We start from the raw sequence: 23,114 nt of genomic DNA, 5'->3' as shown, positions 1-23,114 counted from the left end.
TTTTGACTGTTCGTGTTCTTTAAAATTTAAAACTCTCAAATGTAAAACTTTAAAACTCTTTAGAACAATAAATGAAGTATATATAATGCCTTACTTTGATGGCAAAGTGCTACCCTAACACAGCTGGTGTTAGGACCCTCATTGTTTACAAGCCACAGCATATCTGCAATGACACTAGGCTGGCTTGTAAAGTGATATGTAAGTCCTATTGGAATCCAGCCAGTCATCCAGCCATCTGACAGTTGGAATTTCTATTCACCCACAACCTGCATTTAGAATGACTGTTAGGGTTAGGAATATTGTGAGGAGACGAATATATAAGGGGACCTAATATAAGGGCACAAGGCGAGACCCAGATGCAGACACGGGAGGCAGATGGTTTGAGTCTTTGATATTTATTATAATCCAAAACGGTTGGCAAGAGATTGGTCATGGACAGGCAAAAGTTCAAAACCAGTTCAGAGTCTAGGAGGTACAGAGTGGCAGGCAGAATGGTCAGGCAGGTGGGTAACAGAGTCCAGAAATAGGCACGGGTCAAAACCAGGAGGACTAGCAAAAAGAGAATAGAAAAAGCAGGAGCACAGGAAAACCACACTGGTTGACTTGAACATACAAGACACACTGGCACAGAGAGACAGGAAACACAGGGATAAATCCACTGGGGAAAATAAGCGGCACCTGGAGGGGGGTGGAGACAATCACAAGGACAGGTGAAACAGATCAGGGCGGGACACCTAAACCATTTAAACTGGAACAACCATTTCACTAATGTGTGCAATGAATCTAACTAACTGATTGGATTAGTTTAGAAAAATGTATGTGCTATATCTTTGTGTAGCATAAAATTATAAAAGCCATCAATGTGTATGCAAAAACACAGATATTAAAAACAATCCTTAAAAAAGAGCATGCTGGTTAAATCTGATAATGAACGGCATGGTTTTGATGAGAAGGTTTTAGTCTCCACAGAGACAAAACGTATATAATCACACTCTCACACTCAACACTGGCTATTAGCACCAACATTGGGGTTATTTTACACCATTTGGGTGTTAATTTTACTCTTAGAGCCTTCATTTAACTCCTGAATCAACACTAGAAATGTTACACTGAAATATGCAACACTGGACGATTTTCTGTGTATAAGCCACTGGGCAGCGGGACTACAGCACGTGCGTTTTGGTGACAATGGGAGCTTGAGGTGCCCATAAAGACATTTGACACGGGACTGCTGTTCAATAGTAATGACACAGGAGCGGGTTGAATTTCGAGGCCCGTTGCCATAGCACAACCCCCCATAACACCACAGTGATGGCCGGGAACGTTTTTTTTTAAGTGAGAGGAGTCTGAAGTTATCTTCTCTGCCAACGATACTCACGGGCAGTTTCATCCCCATGGACAAGACCAACGTTTTTCTTTTACGCGCCATGTGCTTGTTTTCTAATTGATTTCTGAGGAATACTACTTGGAAACGGTTATGGGCACCTGGATTGAACTAACATTACATGTTTTATAACTGTGAGTTACTCCACGCACAGGGGGGATGTTTAGGAAGATCAACAACGCACTCCGTCCCAACAATGGGCACAGGGCTCGTGATGGCAGTCCGCGGTCCGAGCAGGACTACCACAGCGCGTGCACCGTCAAGTTGGTGCGGAGCACCTCCATGCTCGTGGTGGGCCAGAGGAATCAGTCATCCGTCAACTCCACACTGAAGCGGAGCAAAAGTTCTGTGAATGTCGAGTCCACCACCGCCTTGTATTATTATCAGAGGCAGGAGGACCGGATATGGCTCTACTCCCAAAATCAGAACTGCCTGGAGTATTTGGAAGAGCTGGTGGCGTTGAGACGGCAGTACACGAGGAGCGTCAACAACTTCAAAAGCAACGAGATGAAGGCCACAATCTCCCCCAAGAAGAAGCCTGCACCTCCCCCACCCAACTCCAAGGACGCACAGGTAGAAAGGCTTTGTGAATCACTTAATGGCTATGACCTCACCTCATAATTATCCTTGTGTCCTAAATGAAATTGATGAACCACTGAATGCCTTCTACTAAAGAAATCAATAGACAATCATGTTCTCTCTTATTTTGCAATTTTTTTAAAGATCATGAGGACCAAACCGTCTGCCCCTCCAATCCCAAATGAGGAGGACACTCTGGACTTCTTTGATGCTGTCATCGCGAGCTGTGACCCTGAGCACACGCGCAAGCCCCATGTAGATGATGGGCACGCTGACGTTGACTTCATTGGTGAGTTGTGTTTTGGTTTGAAGTAAGATCAAATTGCCTAAACAGCGAAGACAGTGGACAGCTACCTGGTGCTGATATAGAGACAGTGGACAGATACCTGGTGCTGATCTGGAGATACACAGCAAATTCTCCAGTTTTAAATCAACACTGACAATGTTACATTTAAAACTGGGCCAGTGTCTACATGGGTCCAGACTTTTGCGTGTTAAAGGTCCCGAAGATCATTCTGATTTCCATGTAAAATAGCCTTTTGACTAACCATCCAACCTTTTTACGTGAGTAAAGTACATGTTGGATAAAAAAATGTCATGACTGGCCTGATGGAAACATAAATATTTTCTGTAAACTTTCCAAATGTCAACAAAACAAAATACGCTAGACAAGGTGGATCTTCTTGTGTCGGTAAAATGATTTATGTGAGAAATGTCAGTGAAAACGATTATATGCGCAAATATTGATATACTGTAATAACCATCACATCGAAGTAAATTTGAAGTCATGCAATGAGATATTGTGTGGTCCTCCAACTAGGACTGGTTGGGAAAGCATGCAGTTTATTAGACCACAGATGGAACAAGTTATGGTGAACATCACAGGGTGGTGAAAGTGCATGGTGATGAGCTTGATGCTCCTTTCTAATAAATATTGAGGGTCTTATTCTGGTGACATGATCACCAATGCTTGGCTGCCATTTGACAAATAAAAATAATCTCGATATTTTGTCCATAATAATTTCATCATGTAGGCTATACAATATGTGCACTGTAGCCGGTTAGAGTGCACGTGCAAAGACCAGAGTGGGCATGAGTAGAGTTGAAAATGCAATGACATTTTTTTACTTGTGTTTATTTGTGAATTTAACTGTGTACTTTTATGTGCACCTTTTATCTGCAACAAGTTAATTAGATGGAAACACATCTCTGGTGGGAAAATTCGCAAATTGTTTTAATGTAGATTTTTTTATATTCGCATGAAAATCTGTCGCCAATTGGATGGAAACCTAGCTCTAAAATATCCCCCAGAATATTTTGGGGGGATAGAAATGCTCAAAATTACAGAAAAAAAAGAGTCTACTTTCTCTCATGACTAACTACCAGGAACTTTGAAAAGACAAGCTGAGTGGGCAGGAGGTTATATTCAGGAGCTCACCTTGACTGACAGCTCTTTGGAAGGACTATGTCAAGAAATTTGTATGCAGTGAGCAGTTACATAATCTCATGCAAATTTTGTGATACACAAAGCAATTTAAACAACATTGAAATTGCATCAATGATGTCAATTTTACACCTCCTGTTTGACATCTCTTTTGCGGTTCACAGCAGCGCTGACAGATTTTAACATGACAAACGTGTCAGCATTTTATTTAAAAAAAAAATGTACCTTTATTTTACTAGGCAAGTCAGTTAAGAACAAATTCTTATTTACAATGACGGCCTAAGAACAGTGGGTTAACTGCCAGTTCAGGGGCAGAACGACAGATTTGTACCTTGTCAGCTCGGGGGTTTGAACTTGCAACCTTCCGGTTACTAGTCCAACGCTCTAACCACTACGTTCTTTAGTAAATAGCTAACACCAGATACATATGAAAGTGGAAACATATAAGAATATTTGCCATAGATGAATAGTGTAAACTTTTAATTATATTTGCTGACACCCTGCAGTCAAATTTGGTCACCAGTAGAGTAGCTATCTAGCTTTATAAACCACGCCCCTCTGCAAACACGCAGTCTCCTATATCCTCTTATCTAAATTAGGTACGAGAATATCATTTTACATTTACATTTACATACATTTAAGTCATTTAGCAGACGCTCTTATCCAGAGCGACTTACAAATTGGTGCTTTCACCTTATGACATCCAGTGGAACAGCCACTTTACAATAGTGCATCTAGGTCTTTTAAGGGGGGGGGAGTGAGAAGGATTACTTTATCCTATCCTAGGTATTCCTTAAAGAGGTGGGGTTTCAGGTGTCTCCGGAAGGTGGTGATTGACTCCGCTGTCCTGGCGTCGTGAGGGAGTTTGTTCCACCATTGGGGGGCCAGAGCAGCGAACAGTTTTGACTGGGCTGAGCCTGAGCGGGAACTGTACTTCCTCAGTGGTAGGGAGGCGAGCAGGCCAGAGGTGGATGAACGCAGTGCCCTTCTTTGGGTGTAGGGCCTGATCAGAGCCTGGAGGTACTGAGGTGCCGTTCCCCTCACAGCTCCGTAGGCAAGCACCATGGTCTTGTAGCGGATGCGAGCTTCAACTGGAAGCCAGTGGAGAGAGCGGAGGAGCGGGGTGACGTGAGAGAACTTGGGAAGGTTGAACACCAGACGGGCTGCGGCGTTCTGGATGAGTTGTAGGGGGTTTAATGGCACAGGCAGGGAGCCCAGCCAACAGCGAGTTGCAGTAATCCAGACGGGAGATGACAAGTGCCTGGATTAGGACCTGCGCCGCTTCCTGTGTGAGGCAGGGTCGTACTCTGCGGATGTTGTAGAGCATGAACCTACAGGAACGGGCCACCGCCTTGATGTTAGTTGAGAACGACAGGGTGTTGTCCAGGATCACGCCAAGGTTCTTAGCGCTCTGGGAGGAGGACACGATGGAGTTGTCAACCGTGATGGCGAGATCATGGAATGGGCAGTCCTTCCCCGGGAGGAAGAGCAGCTCCGTCTTGCCGAGGTTCAGCTTGAGGTGGTGATCCGTCATCCACACTGATATGTCTGCCAGACATGCAGAGATGCGATTCGCAACCTGGTCATCAGAGGGGGGAAAGGAGAAGATTAATTGTGTATCGTCTGCATAGCAATGATAGGAGAGACAATGTGAGGTTATGACAGAGCCAAGTGACTTGGTGTATAGCGAGAATAGGAGAGGGCCTAGAACAGAGCCCTGGGGGACACCAGTGGTGAGAGCGCGTGGTGAGGAGACAGATTCTCGCCACGCCACCTGGTAGGAGCGACCTGTCAGGTAGGACGCAATCCAAGCATGGGCCGCGCCGGAGATGCCCAACTCGGAGAGGGTGGAGAGGAGGATCTGATGGTTCACAGTATCGAAGGCAGCCGATAGGTCTAGAAGGATGAGAGCAGAGGAGAGAGAGTTAGCTTTAGCAGTGCGGAGTGCCTCCGTGATACAGAGAAGAGCAGTCTCAGTTGAATGACTAGTCTTGAAACCTGACTGATTTGGATCAAGAAGGTCATTCTGAGAGAGATAGCGGGAGAGCTGGCCAAGGACGGCACGTTCAAGAGTTTTGGAGAGAAAAGAAAGAAGGGATACTGGTCTGTAGTTGTTGACATCGGAGGGATCGAGTGTAGGTTTTTTCAGAAGGGGTGCAACTCTCGCTCTCTTGAAGACGGGAGGGACGTAGCCAGCGGTCAGGGATGAGTTGATGAGCGAGGTGAGGTAAGGGAGAAGGTCACCGGAGATGGTCTGGAGAAGAGAGGAGGGGATAGGGTCAAGCGGGCAGGTTGTTGGGCGGCCGGCCGTCACAAGACGCGAGATGTCATCTGGAGAGAGAGGGGAGAAAGAGGTCAGAACACAGGGTAGGGCAGTGTGAGCAGAACCAGCGGTGTCGTTTGATTTAGCAAACGAGGATCGGATGTCGTCGACCTTCTTTTCAAAATGGTTGACGAAGTCATCTGCAGAGAGGGAGGAGGGGGGAGGAGGATTCAAGAGGGAGGAGAAGGTGGCAAAGAGCTTCCTAGGGTTAGAGGCAGATGCTTGGAATTTAGAGTGGTAGAAAGTGGCTTTAGCAGCAGAGACAGAGGAGGAAAATGTAGAGAGGAGGGAGTGAAAGGATGCCAGGTCCGCAGGGGGGCGAGTTTTCCTCCATTTCCGCTCGGCTGCCCGGAGCCCTGTTCTGTGAGCTCGCAATGAGTCGTCGAGCCACGGAGCGGGAGGGGAGGACCGAGCCGGCCTGGAGGATAGGGGACATAGAGAGTCAAAGGATGCAGAAAGGGAGGAGAGGAGGGTTGAGGAGGCAGAATCAGGAGATAGGTTGGAGAAGGTTTGAGCAGAGGGAAGAGATGATAGGATGGAAGAGGAGAGAGTAGCGGGGGAGAGAGAGCGAAGGTTGGGACGGCGCGATACCATCCGAGTAGGGGCAGTGTGGGAAGTGTTGGATGAGAGCGAGAGGGAAAAGGATACAAGGTAGTGGTCGGAGACTTGGAGGGGAGTTGCAATGAGGTTAGTGGAAGAACAGCATCTAGTAAAGATGAGGTCGAGCGTATTGCCTGCCTTGTGAGTAGGGGGGGAAGGTGAGAGGGTGAGGTCAAAAGAGGAGAGGAGTGGAAAGAAGGAGGCAGAGAGGAATGAGTCAAAGGTAGACGTGGGGAGGTTAAAGTCGCCCAGAACTGTGAGAGGTGAGCCGTCCTCAGGAAAGGAGCTTATCAAGGCATCAAGCTCATTGATGAACTCTCCGAGGGAACCTGGAGGGCGATAAATGATAAGGATGTTAAGCTTGAAAGGGCTGGTAACTGTGACAGCATGGAATTCAAAGGAGGCGATAGGCAGATGGGTAAGGGGAGAAAGAGAGAATGACCACTTGGGAAAGATGAGGATCCCGGTGCCACCACCCCGCTGACCAGAAGCTCTCGGGGTGTGCGAGAGCACGTGGGCGGACGAAGAGAGAGCAGTAGAAGTAGCGGTGTTGTCTGTGGTGATCCATGTTTCCGTCAGTGCCAAGAAGTCGAGGGACTGGAGGGAGGCATAGGCTGAGATGAACTCTGCCTTGTTGGCCGCAGATCGGCAGTTCCAGAGGCTACCGGAGACCTGGAACTCCACGTGGGTCGTGCGCGCTGGGACCACCAGATTAGGGTGGCCGCGGCCATGCGGTGTGGAGCGTTTGTATGGTCTGTGCAGAGAGGAGAGAACAGGGATAGACAGACACATAGTTGACAGGCTAGAGAAGAGGCTACGCTAATGCAGAGGAGATTGGAATGACAAGTGGACTACACGTCTCGAATGTTCAGAAAGTTAAGCTTACGTAGCAAGAATCTAATTGACTAAAATTATTAAAATGATACAGTACTGCTGAGGTAGGCTAGCTGCGTTGTTGACACTACCCTAATCAAGTCGTTCCGTTGAGTGTGAAGTTTCTACAATGCTGCTATTCGGGGGCTAGCTGGCTAGCTAGCAGTGTTGGTTACGTTACGTTGCGTTAGGAGAACGACAATAGCTGGCTAGCTAACCTAGAAAATCGCTCTAGACTACACAATTATCTTTGAAACAAAGACGGCTATGTAGCTAGCTATGTAGCTAGCTACGATCAAACAAATCACACCGTTGGGACTGTAATGAAATGAAATGAAAATGTGATACTACCTGTGGAGCGAAGCGGAATGCGACCGGAATGCGAAAGTTCTATTCCAATGTTACCATTGGTGTATTAAAATGAGAGTTAGGTGATGTCACCTTGTCCTCTTAATAATCCCGCCTCCTGAAATCAAGTGTTTGACATGGGGGAAGGGATCAGTAACTTTATGCTCAAACTTTATCGATGTCGGCACAACATACAAAAAACAGAGCCCCAATATAATTTCCCAGTGTGCCTTGCCTTTTTGAGTGACTTGTAGAGTTACCACCAATGACTGTATTTGTTAGTGACAGAGACATGGTTGTTGAATTCCTTCAAATCTGGTCCTGTGGACTTCATAAAGTGAGTTTTTGCTGTAGGCAAATGTAACAGAGCCATTATGCACTCACGGGGCATGGCGAGGACATCTGCGTGCCCCCGACCAGGCTGCGGCCAAGAAGAGTCGGTGAGGCACATGCTCTGGGAGTGCAGAGCTGCCAGGGACCTGTGGATGGAAGCAGGCCCCCTGATCACCCCGTGTCTGCCAGCAGGGGAGGACCTAACACCTCAGCTCGTGCTGTATGGGGTGGGCCGAAGGCCTATTCCATCGAAGGCCTTCACCAAGTTCTGGCCCACCCTCACGTGCTTGAAGGAAGCACTGTGGTCCTCCTGCAACCTGCTGGTAGGGAAAAGTGTAGAGACCACCCCCAGGCAGTGGCCATGGTAGCCACGGAAGCCCTGGGGTGGTACAGAAGGAAGGGGGCAATGGGTCCCCTACAACACCCTAGGTCCCGGCAGCCACGGACTGACAGTGCTGCGGTGCCTAGAGGAGGGATCTCCTCTGGGCCCCGAAGGACGGACGGTAATTTATTCAGAGGAGCAGGATGAGGCGGGTTTGATAAGGACTCACCCCGCTCCTGTACAATGGACCGAAGACAGCCTTTTAACAAAGTGACTTTTTAACATGTTTTTCATGTCTTAAAAATGTTTTACCTTTGTTAGATCATTAGTACATATTTTAAATGGCTTTTACAGATTTGATGTTTACAAGGATGTACTTTTTAACAAATTTAAATGTAACTTTCAAATGCTGTGTTTTATGCTTTGTTGCAGTTTTATGTGACATGATGTAAAAAATGTATGGGCTGTTTTTAAAAGAAATGTGTTAAAACTTTTCCAAAAGAAAACAATTCAAATAAAACTGTTAATGACAATATCTTACATATATCATAAGGCCTTCCTTACTTTATTGGCAATATTTTACCCCAACACAATGGTGTTAAGAACCTACTGGTTTACAAATCACAATATACTGACTTTCAAAGTGATATATAATTCCTATTGGAATCCAGCCTGAGTTAAGACACCCAACAGTTACACTGTTTATTCACACACAACCTGCAGTCAGAAAGATGTTAAAGGTTAGGAACTTTGATGAAAGAGACTACCTTAACTATTTAATTAACGTGTGCAATAAATCTAACTAATTGATTGGATTAGTTTAGAAAAATGTATGTTATGTATCTTTGTTTGGCATAAAATTAATCAATCAATGTACATGCAAAACCACACATATTAAAAACAATCCCCTCCAAAAAATCTAGATCCAGTAGAGCATGCTGGGAAATAAGATAATGATGGGCGTGGTTTTGATGAGAATGTTTTAGTCTCTGCAGAGTAAAACTGACACAATCACAGTCAACAATGGTTATTGACACCAACACTGGGGATTTTTTAGAGTTAATTTAACTCCTAAATCAACACTAGAAATGTAACACTGAAAAATCAACACTAGGTGTAGTGAAGCCCTAGCTACCTGGTGCTGATCTAGAGACAGCGAACAGCTTGTTGCAGTCTCAGAGTAATTGTAACCGTAATAGATCACAAACTACCCTTTAGTGTTTTTTTCTCACCCCATGTACAATTTGGATGGGCATTTTGAGAACTGACGTGAACCCATCTCTCTCTTCATCAGTGGCCACCAGCACCAGTGAGCACGACCTCCACTCCAACTGGGTCATGAGGGTTCCACGGTGTCCCACAGATGAGTCCAAGCTGAAGAAGCCGGCCTCAACCAGCAAAAGCAGCAGCACGGCCAAGAAGAACAGCGAAAACGGGACGACGAGCAGCCGACGACACCTACAGAGAAACCCCATCCACCTGCCCAAAGTGGTGGAGAGCGCTTTCCAGACACTGCGCTTCAAGCCGAAACTCAAAAAAAAATAGTGGGAACTTGCTTGTCCTGAGTTTCATAACAAGTACAAGGAGTCAACTTGGGGAGGTCCCGCGACATGCAAGCATTCAGCTGGTGAGGAATTGGCAGGGAAACCACAAAATAACCATGGATAGTAATATAGGAAGTGAGAGAGAGAAGTAGGCCTAGAGGAAGTGAGAACTGAGAGAAAGTGGCAGCCAATGATTATGGTATTGTGTTGGTGTGGACAGGCATAGCATGTGACATTGTTCGCTATGCCACCAGCCTGATAAATTATCCAGTCTGCTGTGGCCCGTGGGACTGATGGGACGGTAACCCGATCCACAAAGGACCATGCGTAACTTGGACAGCGTAATTACCAACAAACACTCTCATTACTTAGTTACTGTGACTAAACAGACCACCTACTCCACCTGACATCACAATCAGTCAAGTCTTTTAACTGAACAATGCAACTGTCCATTTTCTTTTGCAAGTCTTTTTATTACACATTTAGACTCAGCTTATTATATCCAGGTTCACCTGTCGCATCAGTCTCCCTAGACTCCATGATCAACATCACTGTATGAAATGTAAGATGTTCACCATGTGCCTCAGATTGAATCATTGAAATTATTCTTAAACATTAACCAAGGTACTGCAAATGGCACTGCTTATTTAGTTTTATACTGTAGTGGGCTACCATTGTACTGTAACAATATAATTTATCCTGTTAAGTCTATATTATTTATGTACATTAAAATGGGTCACCATGGCACTTTTTCCATGACTTGTGGACTTGTGTGTTGTTGAAAAGGTTGTACTTCATTGCAGGAGACGACAGGCTGAACTCATGCTGGTTATCGACACAATAATATGAGAGCACAGAAGGGATTTTTTATTTAGCTAGGCAAGTAAGTTAAGAACAAAGTCTTATTTACAATGACGACCTACCAGGGGGCAAAACGACATACTTGAACCTTGTCAGCTCGAGGAGTCAATCCAGCAACCTTTCGGTTACTGGCCCAAAGCTCTAACCTCTAGGCTACCTGGAAGCACAGTTTAAACATAATTTACATACTCCCCCAAACCTTGAAGTAATAGCTATTCATGTTCTTGTTTTTTATCCTCTTATTCTCACAACTAGTGTGAATCAACCCCGTTTCTCAAGGCAAGTTCAAATCACCTTGCTACAGATCTGTTTCCCTCAAAAATACAATTTTCTTTTCTTTATTACTAAAAGCACAAATGTGCAAACAAACACACACAAGGTACACTGAGTGTAAATAACATTAGGAACACCTTCCTAATATTGAGTTGACACCCCCCTTTTCCCTCAGAACTGCTTCAATTCGTCGGGGCATGAACCCCACAAGGTGTCGAAAGCATTTCACAGGGATGCTGGCCCATGTTGACTCCAACGCTTCCCACAGTTGTGTCAACTTGGCTGGATGTTCTTTGGATGGTGGACCATTCTTGACACACACAGGAAACTGTTGAGCATGAAAAACCCAGCAGCATGGCAGTTCTTGACACACTCAAACCAGTACGCCTGGCAATTACTACCATACTCCATTGAAAGGCACTTCAATAGTTTGTCTTGCACATTCACCCTCTGAATGGCACACAGACAATGCATGGCTCAATGGTCACAAGGCTTAAAAATCCTTCTTTAACCTGTCTCCTCCCCTTTATCTACACTGATTGAAGTAGATTTAACAAGTGACATCAATAAGGGATCATAGCTTTCACCTGGTCAGTCTATGTCATGGGAAGAGCAGGTGTTCCTAATGTTTTGTACACTCAGTGTATCCACGCACACCAACATACACATACAAATTTTGATGCACCATCCTAACATTCAGTTGTTCTGCTTTGCCCTTGGGGCTGAAGAAGGCAGACATGCTTTTCATGCCTGTTTTGTCCACCTTGGCCAGGATCTTCTGTGCCGCACTCATCTTCTAGGGCGGCTGGAGGAGGAGAAAAGATGTATTCAATAGTATTGCTCATCGGCCTTGAGTGAAGACGGCTGAAACATAATTACACATCATCATGACAGAATATACAATGTTACTTGGACCTTCGTCTGGATTTGAAGGCCTCTGCATTGCATTGCTTTAAACTGCACTCACGTGAACTTCAGCAAGGATCCTCCCCCATATATATATATATATATATAATACTCTCATGGGTCCATTCATGCAGGCTGCACCTAATCTCCCTCACTTTGCGGGCGAAATCGGAGCTGTTGAATATGGTGTTGTCCTCTCCCGCCTCCACTGATTTGTCAGACAGCTTTCACTTCTGCCGAATGAGGATGGGATGTATAGAGTGAGACCTGCTTTCCATCACTCTAAACGCCAACCACAAATCACACCACAGACACACGTTTACAAGTTACCGTGGCAATACCGTGAGTATCACAAACTGACCAACCACATCCACCAACAATAGGCATAAGAACACACTAATCTACCTGTACACTGCTACCATCTGGTGAATCTCAAGAGAAAATCACAGTGGAAAAGCCAGACCCTACAATAGTTTATATGTCAAATCAAATATTTATCCCGCTTTGGTTCCTAATACATGCAGAAAAGGAACGATGTCCCCAAATAAATAGAAAACTAGGAAAACAATAGGTCAGTATATACAGTAGGCCTAACTACACAGTGTGATGACACAAGTAGCCTACACAGAGAAGCTGAATAAAATACCTTTGAATGATGCTCCACTTTCTTAGTGCTTGAGAGCTCAGGTAACCTGTCAGGAGGAAGGTGAAAGGTGACTGACCAACAGACTGTTAAACACTAATAATGCTGCTTAATGCATTACCTTCACAAGTATCACTGTCTTAATAGCACAATGTCACTTTCATCACCAGTACATTTCCAGTCAAAAGTGCTGACCTGGGCCCTGCAATTGTCTTCAAACTGTGGGGGATGTGTCTTGAGAAATCTAACTGCCACGAGTTATTTGATTTCGGTCTCCAAAACCGCACACTCATCTTCAGTTTTTTGGGGGTGGTTAACGTGTATTTCAGATGACTCAGTGACACTTACGATGAAGCGACATGAACATTTGATTTTAGATTGTGCTTGTACATACTGTAGATGCTTGAGGAGAGCTTTTCTCAGGTCTTCACTGATGTCCGCAGATGTCAGACCACGGGCATACTGCAGGTAGTCCTCTGTGTTACAATGAAGAGAGGGCATAAGAGGGTTAATACCACAGCATCCCTTTATACACTTCATTATGGAATGACATCCATCCTATTGATATCACAGGAAACTGGGTTGACAGTCTGAGCTTTAAATATAAAATGAATGTGAAACAGAAAATGCAACAGGTAAGGCTCTTGAGGCAATGTTTGGTGTGGAAAGCTCCTGATCTCTAAAGTGGGTTTGGTGCCATCCTCTGGTTAATTTGATGTTTGCAGGCCAGGGAGAACATGGCACAGGTCTGCGGTATTAGACCAGGCCCTGAGAGTGACTCACCTTCCTGGGTCTCTGACTCCTTCTAGACTATGACGTATGTCATGGACTTCACCCTTTCTCCCACTGAGATGTGAGTCTTTCCGAGGGCCTTCACTGTCCTCTCAGCCTAGAACAGCAGGTACACAGCAAAACCAGCACACTGTTAACACTGTTAAATCTACTGGAGAGCAGCAATTCTGAACTCCTGATTCAACTAATCAAGGATTTGATGATTAGATTAATCCGGTGTGTTATTCCTGGGCTAGAACAAAAGCCTGCACAACCTGGAGGTTGCCAGGATCAGATTGCTTCAGGATGTACTATAGAGCATGAAAAACCCTGCTTATGCAGCTCATAGATTGATCAATGGGTACCTTCTTTATACGTATAACACCTGAGACCCCTCAACATTACACTTTTATAATGTGTTCATGTGCAGCTCATCTTTAGAAAATCTCAAACAATTTCAAGGGTGCTGCAGTCTCGGAATTACCTGATATACTAATTAAATCTATTAATGTGCACTTCAGTCTGACATAGAAGTGAGAAATTAATTATTGGGTTTAGGGGTCTACAGTTGATTGTTTCTGAGGAGCACATTAACTTTCAACATTAGTTTGTGTGGGCTGAACAGTGACCTCTGACCTTTTTCCTCGGCCACGTGGTGCAGGGAGGCTAGGGAGTGCGTGCAGCTCAGCAGCCTGGTGCATGCTGGGAAGTCCTCGTCCATCACCATCTGGTACACAGACTGGAACTTTGCCTGCACCAGAATGGTATCACAAAGAGAGGAAGACAGTGATGACATCACAAAAAGAAGGGCAGAAATTACCTTGCAAAGAGAGACAGAATGATATGACATCACAATAACCAGACAGAGATCGAAGCACAGAGGACAGAGATGACATAACAAAGAAAATAAGAAAAATGAATGACAAAAAAAATCTGGATAAAGATAGAGTCACAGAGGGCAGAGGTAAGGTCACAAAGAAAATAATGAAATGACAGAAAAAGGACAGGGGATGTAGCAAAGAAAGAAAGAGACAATGTATGACATCACAAAGGGATGACAAGAGAGATCACAAAGCGAGAAAGACTGACTAAGATGAGATCAAAAAAGGGGAAACATAAAGTTGAAGTCGGAAGATTACATACACTTAGCTTGGAGTCATTAAAACTCATTTTTCAACCACTCCACACATTTCTTGTGAACAAACTATAGTTTTGGCAAGTCGGTTAGGACATCAGCTTTGTGCATGACACAAGTAATTTTTCCAACAATTGTTTACAGACAGATTATTTCACTAATAATTCACTGTATCATAATTCCAGTGGGTCAGAAGTTTACATACACTAAATTGGCTGTGCCTTTAAACAGCTTGGAAAATTCCAGGAAATTAGAAATTTAGAAGCTTCTGAAAGGCTAATTGACATCATTTGAGTCAATTGGAGGTGTACCTGTGGATGTATTTCAAGGCCTACCTTCAAACTCAGTGCCTCTTTGCTTGACATTATGGGCAAATCAAAAGAAATCAGCCAAGACCTCAGAAATGTTTTTTTAGACCTCCACAAGTCTGGTTTATCCTTGGGAGAAATTTCCAAACGCCTGAAGGTACCAAGTTCATCTGTACAAACAAAAGTATGTCAGTATAAACACCATGGGTGCCACACAGCCATCATACTGCTCAGGAAGGAGACACGTTCTGTCTCCTAGAGATGAACGTACTTTGCTGCAAAAAGTGCAAATCAATCCCAGAACAACAGCAAAGGACCTTGTGAAGATGCTGGAGGAAACAGGTACAAAAGTATCTATATCCACAGTAAAACGATTCCTATTTCGACATAACCTGAAAGGCCGCTCAGCGAGCCACTGCTCCGAAACCGCCATTAAACAGCCAGACTCCGGTATGCAAATGCACATGGGGACAAATATCATACTTTTTGGGGAAATGTCCTCTGGTCTGATGAAACAAAAATAGAACTGCTTGGCCATAATGACCATCGTTATGTTTGGAGGAAAAGGGGGAGGCTTGCAAGTCGAAGAACACCATCTCAACCGTGAAGCACAGGGGTGGCAGCATCATGTTATAGGGGTGCTTTGCTGCAGGGGGGACTGATGCACTTCACAAAATAGATGGCATCATAAGGAGGACAATTATGTGGATATATTGAAGCAACATCTCAAGACATCAGTCAGGAAGTTAAAGCTTGGTCGCAAATGGGTCTTCCAAATGGACAATGACCCCAAGCATACTTCCAAAGTTACGGCAAAGTGGCTTAAGGACAACAAACTCAATGTATTGGAGTGGCCATCACAAAGCCCTGACCTCAATCCCATAGAAACTTTGTGGGCAAAACTGAAAACGTGTGTGCGAGCAAGGAGGCCTACAAACCTGACTCCGTTACACCAGCTTTGTCATCGAGGAATGGGCAAAAGTCCCCCAAATTATTGTGGGAAGCTTGTGGAAGGCTACCCGAAACGTTTGACCCAAGTTGAACAATTTAAAGGCAATGCTACCAAATACTAATTGAGTGTATGTAAACTTCTGACCCACTGGGAATTTGATTAAATAAATAAAAGCTGAAATCATTCTCTGCTATTATTCTGACATTTCACTCTCTTAAAAATAAAGTGGTGATCCTAACTGACCTAAGACAGGGAATTTTTACTAGAATTAAAGTCAGGAATTGTGAAAAACTGAGTTTAAATGTATTTGGCTAAGGTGCATGTAAACTTCCGACTGTAAATACGCAATAAGCACACTTTAATTTCAAAAATATGTATTGACATATGGGCCTTACCACTTTACTTTGATCAAGTAGGGCAACAGAAGGTAGAAGGGATCTATTGGAGTTAAGTACGGTAGTCTACCATCTGTTCAAATAAAAACATTTGGATCTTCAACCCCATTATTTACACCTTGTACTAAACCCATTAAGCTTACCTATCATTAGCCAAGTAAATCTCACTCCACTATGCTGATCACGCCAACGGAGTGGAGTGGAGACGAGTATGTGGCGAGAAAGACCAGAGTGGTGCAGCGGTCTAAGGCACTGCATCTCAGTGCAAGAGGTGTCACTACAGTCCCTGGTTTGAATCCAGGCTGTATCACATCCGGCCGTGATTTGGGAGTCTCATAGGACGACGCACAATTGGCCCAGCATCGTCCAGGTTTGGCTGGGGTAGGCCGTCAATGTAAATAAGAATTTGTTCTTAACTGTCTTGCCTAGTTAAATAAAAGTTCAAATAAACATTTCAAAACATGTGGACTGTATTACCAACTACATCATGTCGCCAAAGGTGGATACTTGTAAAAACGTGTTCTTAAACCCTTACCGTGTGGCTATGTTTGTCCTCCGTGGCTGCGCATCTTTCTTTGTTGGCTGAAATCTATACTTTTTAATGAAATGTTAATCAAATACAACCACTGACTGTTTCCTCATGTCAACTGGGGGGGTCTAACGTTTTATTTATTGTCAGTCTATGAAAGTAGTTTGGCACGAATACAGGCAAACTGAAGTGTGTGGCAAATATTACAGTATGATTTGTTAAAGTGTTTAGTTAAATGCACATGCAGTTAGTATCTACTACATTTGATCTAGTTACATTTGTATCCACAGTGGGACGTTGCATGACGTCATCTTAAAGGCACATACTACAATAACAGAAATAGGCCTCCATCTATACTGAAAAACAAATATAAACGCAACATGTAAAATGTTGGTTTCATGAGCTGAAATAAAAGATCTCCGAAATTTTCAGTACTCACAAAAAGCTTATTTCTCAAATTTTGTGCAAATTTGTTTACATCCTGGTTAGTGGGCATTTCTCCTTTGCCAAAATAATCCATCCACCTGACAGGTGTGGCATATCAAGAAACTGCATGATCATTACACAGGTACACCTTCTACTGGGGACAATAAAAGGCCACTCTAAAATGTGCAGTTTTGTCACATAACACAATGCCACAGATGTATCAAGTTTTGTGGGAGCTTGCAATTGGCATGCTGACTGCAGGAATGTCCACCAGAGCTGTTGCCAGATAATTGAATGTTCATTTCTCTACCATAAGCCCCCTCCAATATCATTTTAGAGAATTTGGCAGTATGTCCAACCGGCCTCACAACCGCAGACCACGTGCAAACACGTTTTAAGTACTTAGCGATTTACTGACGTTGAGGGAGAGGTTGTTGTTCCGGTCCCACACTGCCATGTCACTGACCTCCTCCCTGTAGGCTGTTTCATCGTCACTGGTGATCAGGCCTACCATCGTTGTGTCGTCAGCAAACTTGATGATGGTGTTGGAGTTGTGTGTGACCTCTCAGTTGTGGGTGAACAGGGAGTACAGGAGGGGACTAAGCACACAACCCTGTGGGCCCCCCTGTGTTGAGGGTCAGCATGGCAGAAAGAGGCACTGAGTTTCAAGGTAGGCCTTGAAATACATCCACAGGAACAACTCCAATTGACTCAAATTATGTCAATTAACCTATCAGAAGCTTCTAAAGCCATGACATAAATTTCTGGAATTTTCCAAGCTGTTTAAAGGCACAGTCAAGTTAGTGTATGTAAACGTCTGACACACTGGAATTGTGATACAGTGAATTATTAGTGAAATAGTCTGTAAACAATTGTTGGAAAAATGATCTGTGTCATGCACAAAGTTGATGTCCTAACCGACTTGCCAAAGCTATAGTTTGTTAACAAGAAATTTGTGGAGTGGTTGAAAAACGAGTTTAGTTTGAACGTTCGCAGTCTTCCTAAAAATCATTACCACCTTGTTCATTGTCTGTCTTCTCTGTCATGAATTTTCCATTGTTGCTCTTTCAGAAACAATGCTTTGTTACATGTCTCCTTATAATGCTCTTCACCACTGTAGAACATCAAGAATTGGAGGAGGAGTGTATTTTTGTTCATAAACATTTTCAATTCTTTGTAAGAAAAAAAACCTCACATCTGATAACATTAATGTTGAATCTGTAGTCAAGGAAATTCACAAATTCTGGTAGTTTCATTGATATCCTTGCATCAGCCTTGGATTTGATTAATCATGAAGATCAAATGTGTTTTCTATTGGGTGATTACAACATACTGTAAATGTATTTAAATGTGAGAACCACTCACTGACATCAGATTTTTTGTATCCCCTCGTCTGTAAGCCCACAAGACTGATCAATTCATCTGACACCCTTATTGATAATATTTGTACAAATCATTTGAATAATGTGTCTAATACAGGTATACTTTATACTGACATTTCTCATCACTTTCCAATTTCCCACTTCTCTTTGGCAGCTGGAAATGAAATAATTGGAATGATTAATAGCATTAAATGTAGAATATTTAACAAAGGTTATTTTGAGCCCTTTAAGATGTTGATTTGTGATATTTAATGGGAAAATGTTTATAGTCAGGCCGATGTGGAGTCTGCTTACCAGACTTTTCATTCATCTTTCAATTCTATATTTCACCTCTGCTTTCTTTCCTTTAGTTAAACCATGTAAGAGAGCAGCAGAAGTGTTCTGGAAACCTTAGTTTACAACGGGTCCAGTGGTGATTTTAAGCAAGTAAATCTTGCTGAGGAAAACTCCCCCAATATTTTTTAGACACATGCCAGCAAAGCCACTACACAACACAACCCTAAACAATACATGAATTGCACTATAACGATGACAAGCAGTACCCACAAACTGTTACAGGCTGACTACACCGCTCGCGTTGCAAAATAAAATAATTCTTCAATTATTGCACCCACACTTCATGTGCGCGCCAACTAGCGTCTGCTTCACCAAGGGCTAAAATAGAAGTCAGTTCTATTTCTGACGCAGATTGCGCTGCAAGTCCTGCCTCTCCCATCACCTCATTGGTTTATAGAAGTGAGCAAGTGCAAGCTAGCTAGCTAAATTGACATAAAGTTTCATGCTTTTCGACCTAACCCCAATTATTTGTTTTGATATTTTAACCTGCGTGTCTTGATCGCGTTTGGTGTGGGGGGACAAAATACATTTATGCACAATGGCGCACGCGCTCAGCCAGTTTGGATTCCGTGTTAGGGCCTACATAAAGCTGGCCCAACAGCAGAGCTTTCTTTCCAGCACAATGGAGTGAATCCTTACCACCACTACACTTGGCTATCAGTGGAGCCTAGTCTGGCAGCGAAACAATTCATTCAGCCTCGTTTACTGCCTTTTTTTTAAACATAGCTGATATGGCTTGCTTAAACCAATGTGGTTTCTACTGACAATTGAGATGTACAAACTATGGCATAAAGGAACGATGAGTGAATAAGAGACAATCCGTAATTTCGATTAAGACATGAGCGTGCTAATATGGACGTAGTCAATATCACTGTTCAGCACTTTTGAAATGTACAGCGTCAGCATGCAGAACATGGGCTACTCTTAAAGTATTTTCCCTTTAGACCAAGTCAAAACCGTAGGATAAATAAAGGGGGCATTTCATGACATTTCTCTTAAAACAGGTTATAGGCTACATTTGCACCACCGAGTCAGAACAGTAACGCGAGGTGAAAATAGACCAAATAATTAGGGTGAGGCACATGGGCTACTAACATACACTTAGTATTACTTTCTTAGCTACAGTATACATATCTCACTGGCATATTACATCATTTATGCAGCAGCATATAAGAAATTTTTTGGACTCACCTTGTTGTGATGTGCTCACTTGAACAGGAAGGTGGTGGGCAAAGTTTATCATCAAAGAAAGAGAAAGATTTACAATTCCGATTTGGATGACCGTTCAAAACAAATGATGCCAGTCTGAGCTCGTATATATTCTCGATTTACCAGTTGCCATGCTTGTGGTTAGCCACTGTCACCAAACCACTCAATGTTGAATTTGTGATTTCCAACTTGTTGTGTTATGTTATGGCCAATGGTCGATGAGCACCGATACGTTTTATCTATAATTTATCTTCATTATTTCTCTTCATATGACAAGGATTGAAAAGGATTTGCCAGTAGATTGTCGACTTGATTCTTGATGATGACTGCTAGTTAAGATTTTGAAAGTGAGGTGTTTACATGGTCAGTCCAATCAAAGATACTGTACATATAACGTGATTTGACGTTATTTTATCTGTGGCCAATGACCTTGAGCCTTCTTGGAAGGGCTCTACTAATTTAACTTTATGGCAGGATGCAGAGGGCTAAAATTTACGATGTCTACACTTACTAAGGACTGATGATGTAGTGGTGATGTAGTTTCCCCATGCGTGACAGAACACTGAGCCAATCACGGCACAACACTCCTATTTTCTGCTGGCTTGCCCCACATCACAGAAAGCACTGAGCTAAGCTGAAACACCTGCATTTTGGAGCTGCCTTACTCAAGAAAACAAAAAAGAGGCCATGTTTGTATGCAGCTTTATTAACTCAATAATATATATTTTTTTTTACATTGTTTGCAAACCGATATGTGACTTGTATTAATGCCAAAATAACATGCAAAACAGGCAAACTTTTATTTTTTTTGTTTCCTTTTTTGCTAAGAATGTGGGCCTGCCCCACCTGCCCTGAATGACGGGTCGCCACTGAACGGGTCTCAAAAAATCCTCTGTTAAAAAAATAAGTTGTATTAAAAGTTTCTCACAAATCCCTCTCCCCTGAATTCCGCAAATTCCAAAAAGTATAAGAACAAATTTACTCACCTACTTCGGATATCCTCCAAAAATATATTACAAAAAAATTACAAGAATTCTTAAATAATATAAAATCAACTTGGAAAATCATCAATCATCTGTTGAATAAGAAAAAGGCTGAATGACACAAATATTAAAATCCACAAAGTTTGCTGCTTCAGTGTCTTTAGATATTTTTTGTCAGATGTTACTATGGAATACTGAAGTATAATTACAAGCATTTCATAATATTCAAAGTTTTTTTTGCCAATTACATGAAGTGGATGCAAAGAGTCAATATTTGCAGTGTTGAACCTTCTTTTTCAAGACCTCTGCAATCCGCCCTGGCATGCTGTCAATTAACTTCTGGGCCACATCCTGACTGATGGAAGCCCATTCTTGCATAATCAATGCTTGGAGTTTGTCAGAATGTGTAGTTTTTCTTTGTCCACCCGCCTCTTGAGGATTGACCATAAATTCTCAATGGGATTAAGGTCTGGGGAGTTTCCTCGCCATGGACTCAAAATATCGATGTTTTGTTCCCCGGGCCACTTAGTTATCACTTTTGCCTTATGGCAAGGTGCTCCATCATGCTGGAAAAAGGCATTGTTCGTCATCAAACTGTTCCTGGATGGTTGGGAGAAGTTGCTCTCGGAGGATGTGTTGGTACCATTCTTTATTCATGGCTGTGTTCTTAGGCAAAATTGTGAGTGAGCCCACTCCCTTGGCTGAGAAGCAACCCCACACATGAATGCTCAGGATGCTTTACTGTTGGCATGACACAAAACTGATGGTAGCGCTCACCTTGTCTTTTCCGGACAAGCTTTTTCCCGGATGCCCCAAACAATCGGAAAGGGGATTCATCAGAGAAAATGACTTTACCCCAGTCCTCAGCAGTCCAATCCCTGTACCTTTTTCAGAATATCAGTCTGTCCCTGATGTTTTTCCTGGAGAGAAGGGGCTTCTTTGCTGCACTGCTTGACACCAGGCCGTCCTCCAAAAGTCTTTGCCTCACTGTGTGTGCAGATGCACTCACACCTGCCTGCTGCCATTCCTGAGCAAGCTCTGTACTGGTGGTGCCCTGATCCCGCAGCTGAATACACTTTAGGAGACACTCCTGGCGCTTGCTAGACTTTCTTGGGCACCCTGAAGCATTCTTCACAACAATTGAACCGCTCTCCTTGAAGTTCTTGATGATCCGATAAATGGTTGATTTAGGTGCAATCTTACTGGCAGCAATATCCTTGCCTGTGAAGTCCTTTTTGTGCAAAGCAATGATGACGGCACGTGTTTCCTTGCAGGTAACCATGGTTGACAGAGGAAGAACAATGATTCCAAGCACCACCCTCCTTTTGAAGCTTCCAGTCTGTTATGTGAACTCAATCAGCATGACAGAGTGATCTCCAGCCTTGTCCTCGTCAACACTCGTCAACACTCACACCTGTGTTAACGAGAGAATCACTGACATGATGTCAGCTGGTCCTTTTGTGGCAGGGCTGAAATGCAGTTGTCACGCCCTGACCTTAGATATCTGTTTTCTATATATTTTGGTTAGGTCAGGGTGTGACTAGGGTGGGTACTCTAGGGTTTTTGTATGTCTAGGGTTTTTGTAGGTCTAGGGTTTTTGTAAATCTAGGGTTTTTGTAGGTCTAGGGGTTTTTGTATATCCATGTTGGCCTGATATGGTTCCCAATCAGAGACAGCTGTTTATTATTGTCTCTGATTGGGGATCATATTTAGGCAGGCATTTTTCCCACTTTCTGGTGTGGGATCTTGACTATGTGTAGTTGCCTGTCAGCACTATATTGTATTGTATAGCGTCATGTTTAGTTTGTTATTTTGTTAGTTTGTTTGGTGTTCATTCTTTTAATAAAGAGAATGTATGCATTCCACGCTGCACCTTGGTCCGATCCTTGCAACAAACATGACAGCAGTGGAAATGTTCTTTGGGGATTCAGTTAATTTGCATGGAAAAGAGTGACTTTGCAATTAATTGCAATTCATCTGATCACTCTTCATAACATTCTGGAGTATATGCAAATTGCCATCATACAAACTGAAGCAGCAGACTGTGAAAATGTACATTTGTGTCATTCTCAAAACGTTTGGCCACGACTGTACAATTATTCCATCACAATGTATTGTTGTAAATAAGACCTATCTTGATGTTATTTTATGTGAATTTATTAACTTTTTGTGAGTGTGGGTTCCTCTCTGTGAATGAAAATTGAGAAAACGAATGGAAGTCCCTTGGATTACATTGAGGGACATTTCCCTTCTCT

General features: G+C 43.3%; 1 protein-coding gene and 1 pseudogene across 1 annotated transcript; one reads left to right on the top strand and one right to left on the bottom strand.

Moving 5' to 3' along the window:
- Window positions 1-862: 862 nt before the first annotated feature.
- Window positions 863-10,509, top strand: LOC115130940 (uncharacterized protein C13orf42). The gene is made up of 3 exons (XM_029662538.2): window positions 863-1,957; window positions 2,108-2,252; window positions 9,501-10,509. The coding sequence occupies exons 1-3, from the start codon at window positions 1,544-1,546 to the stop codon at window positions 9,749-9,751; spliced, it is 810 nt and encodes a 269-aa protein (XP_029518398.1). The 5' UTR covers window positions 863-1,543; the 3' UTR covers window positions 9,752-10,509.
- Window positions 10,510-11,461: 952 nt separating this feature from the next.
- LOC115143349 (ribonuclease H2 subunit B-like) lies at window positions 11,462-17,463 on the bottom strand (annotated as a pseudogene).
- Window positions 17,464-23,114: the final 5,651 nt, after the last annotated feature.

Source organism: Oncorhynchus nerka, linkage group LG1 (genome assembly GCF_034236695.1).
Source record: "Oncorhynchus nerka isolate Pitt River linkage group LG1, Oner_Uvic_2.0, whole genome shotgun sequence".
NCBI classification, from domain to species: Eukaryota; Metazoa; Chordata; class Actinopteri; order Salmoniformes; family Salmonidae; genus Oncorhynchus; species Oncorhynchus nerka.
The sequence above is the reverse complement of the archived record's forward strand: the minus strand, read 5'-3'. Positions and strand labels throughout refer to the sequence as shown.

Bases quoted from the DNA above. Each gene is read 5' to 3' on its own strand.
- LOC115130940 (XM_029662538.2), top strand. From the start codon at position 1,544: ATGTTTAGGAAGATCAACAACGCACTCCGTCCCAACAATGGGCACAGG. The intron at 1,958-2,107 runs GTAGAAAGGCTT...ATTTTTTTAAAG, and splicing joins CCAACTCCAAGGACGCACAG to ATCATGAGGACCAAACCGTC. The intron at 2,253-9,500 runs GTGAGTTGTGTT...TCTCTTCATCAG, and splicing joins CGCTGACGTTGACTTCATTG to TGGCCACCAGCACCAGTGAG.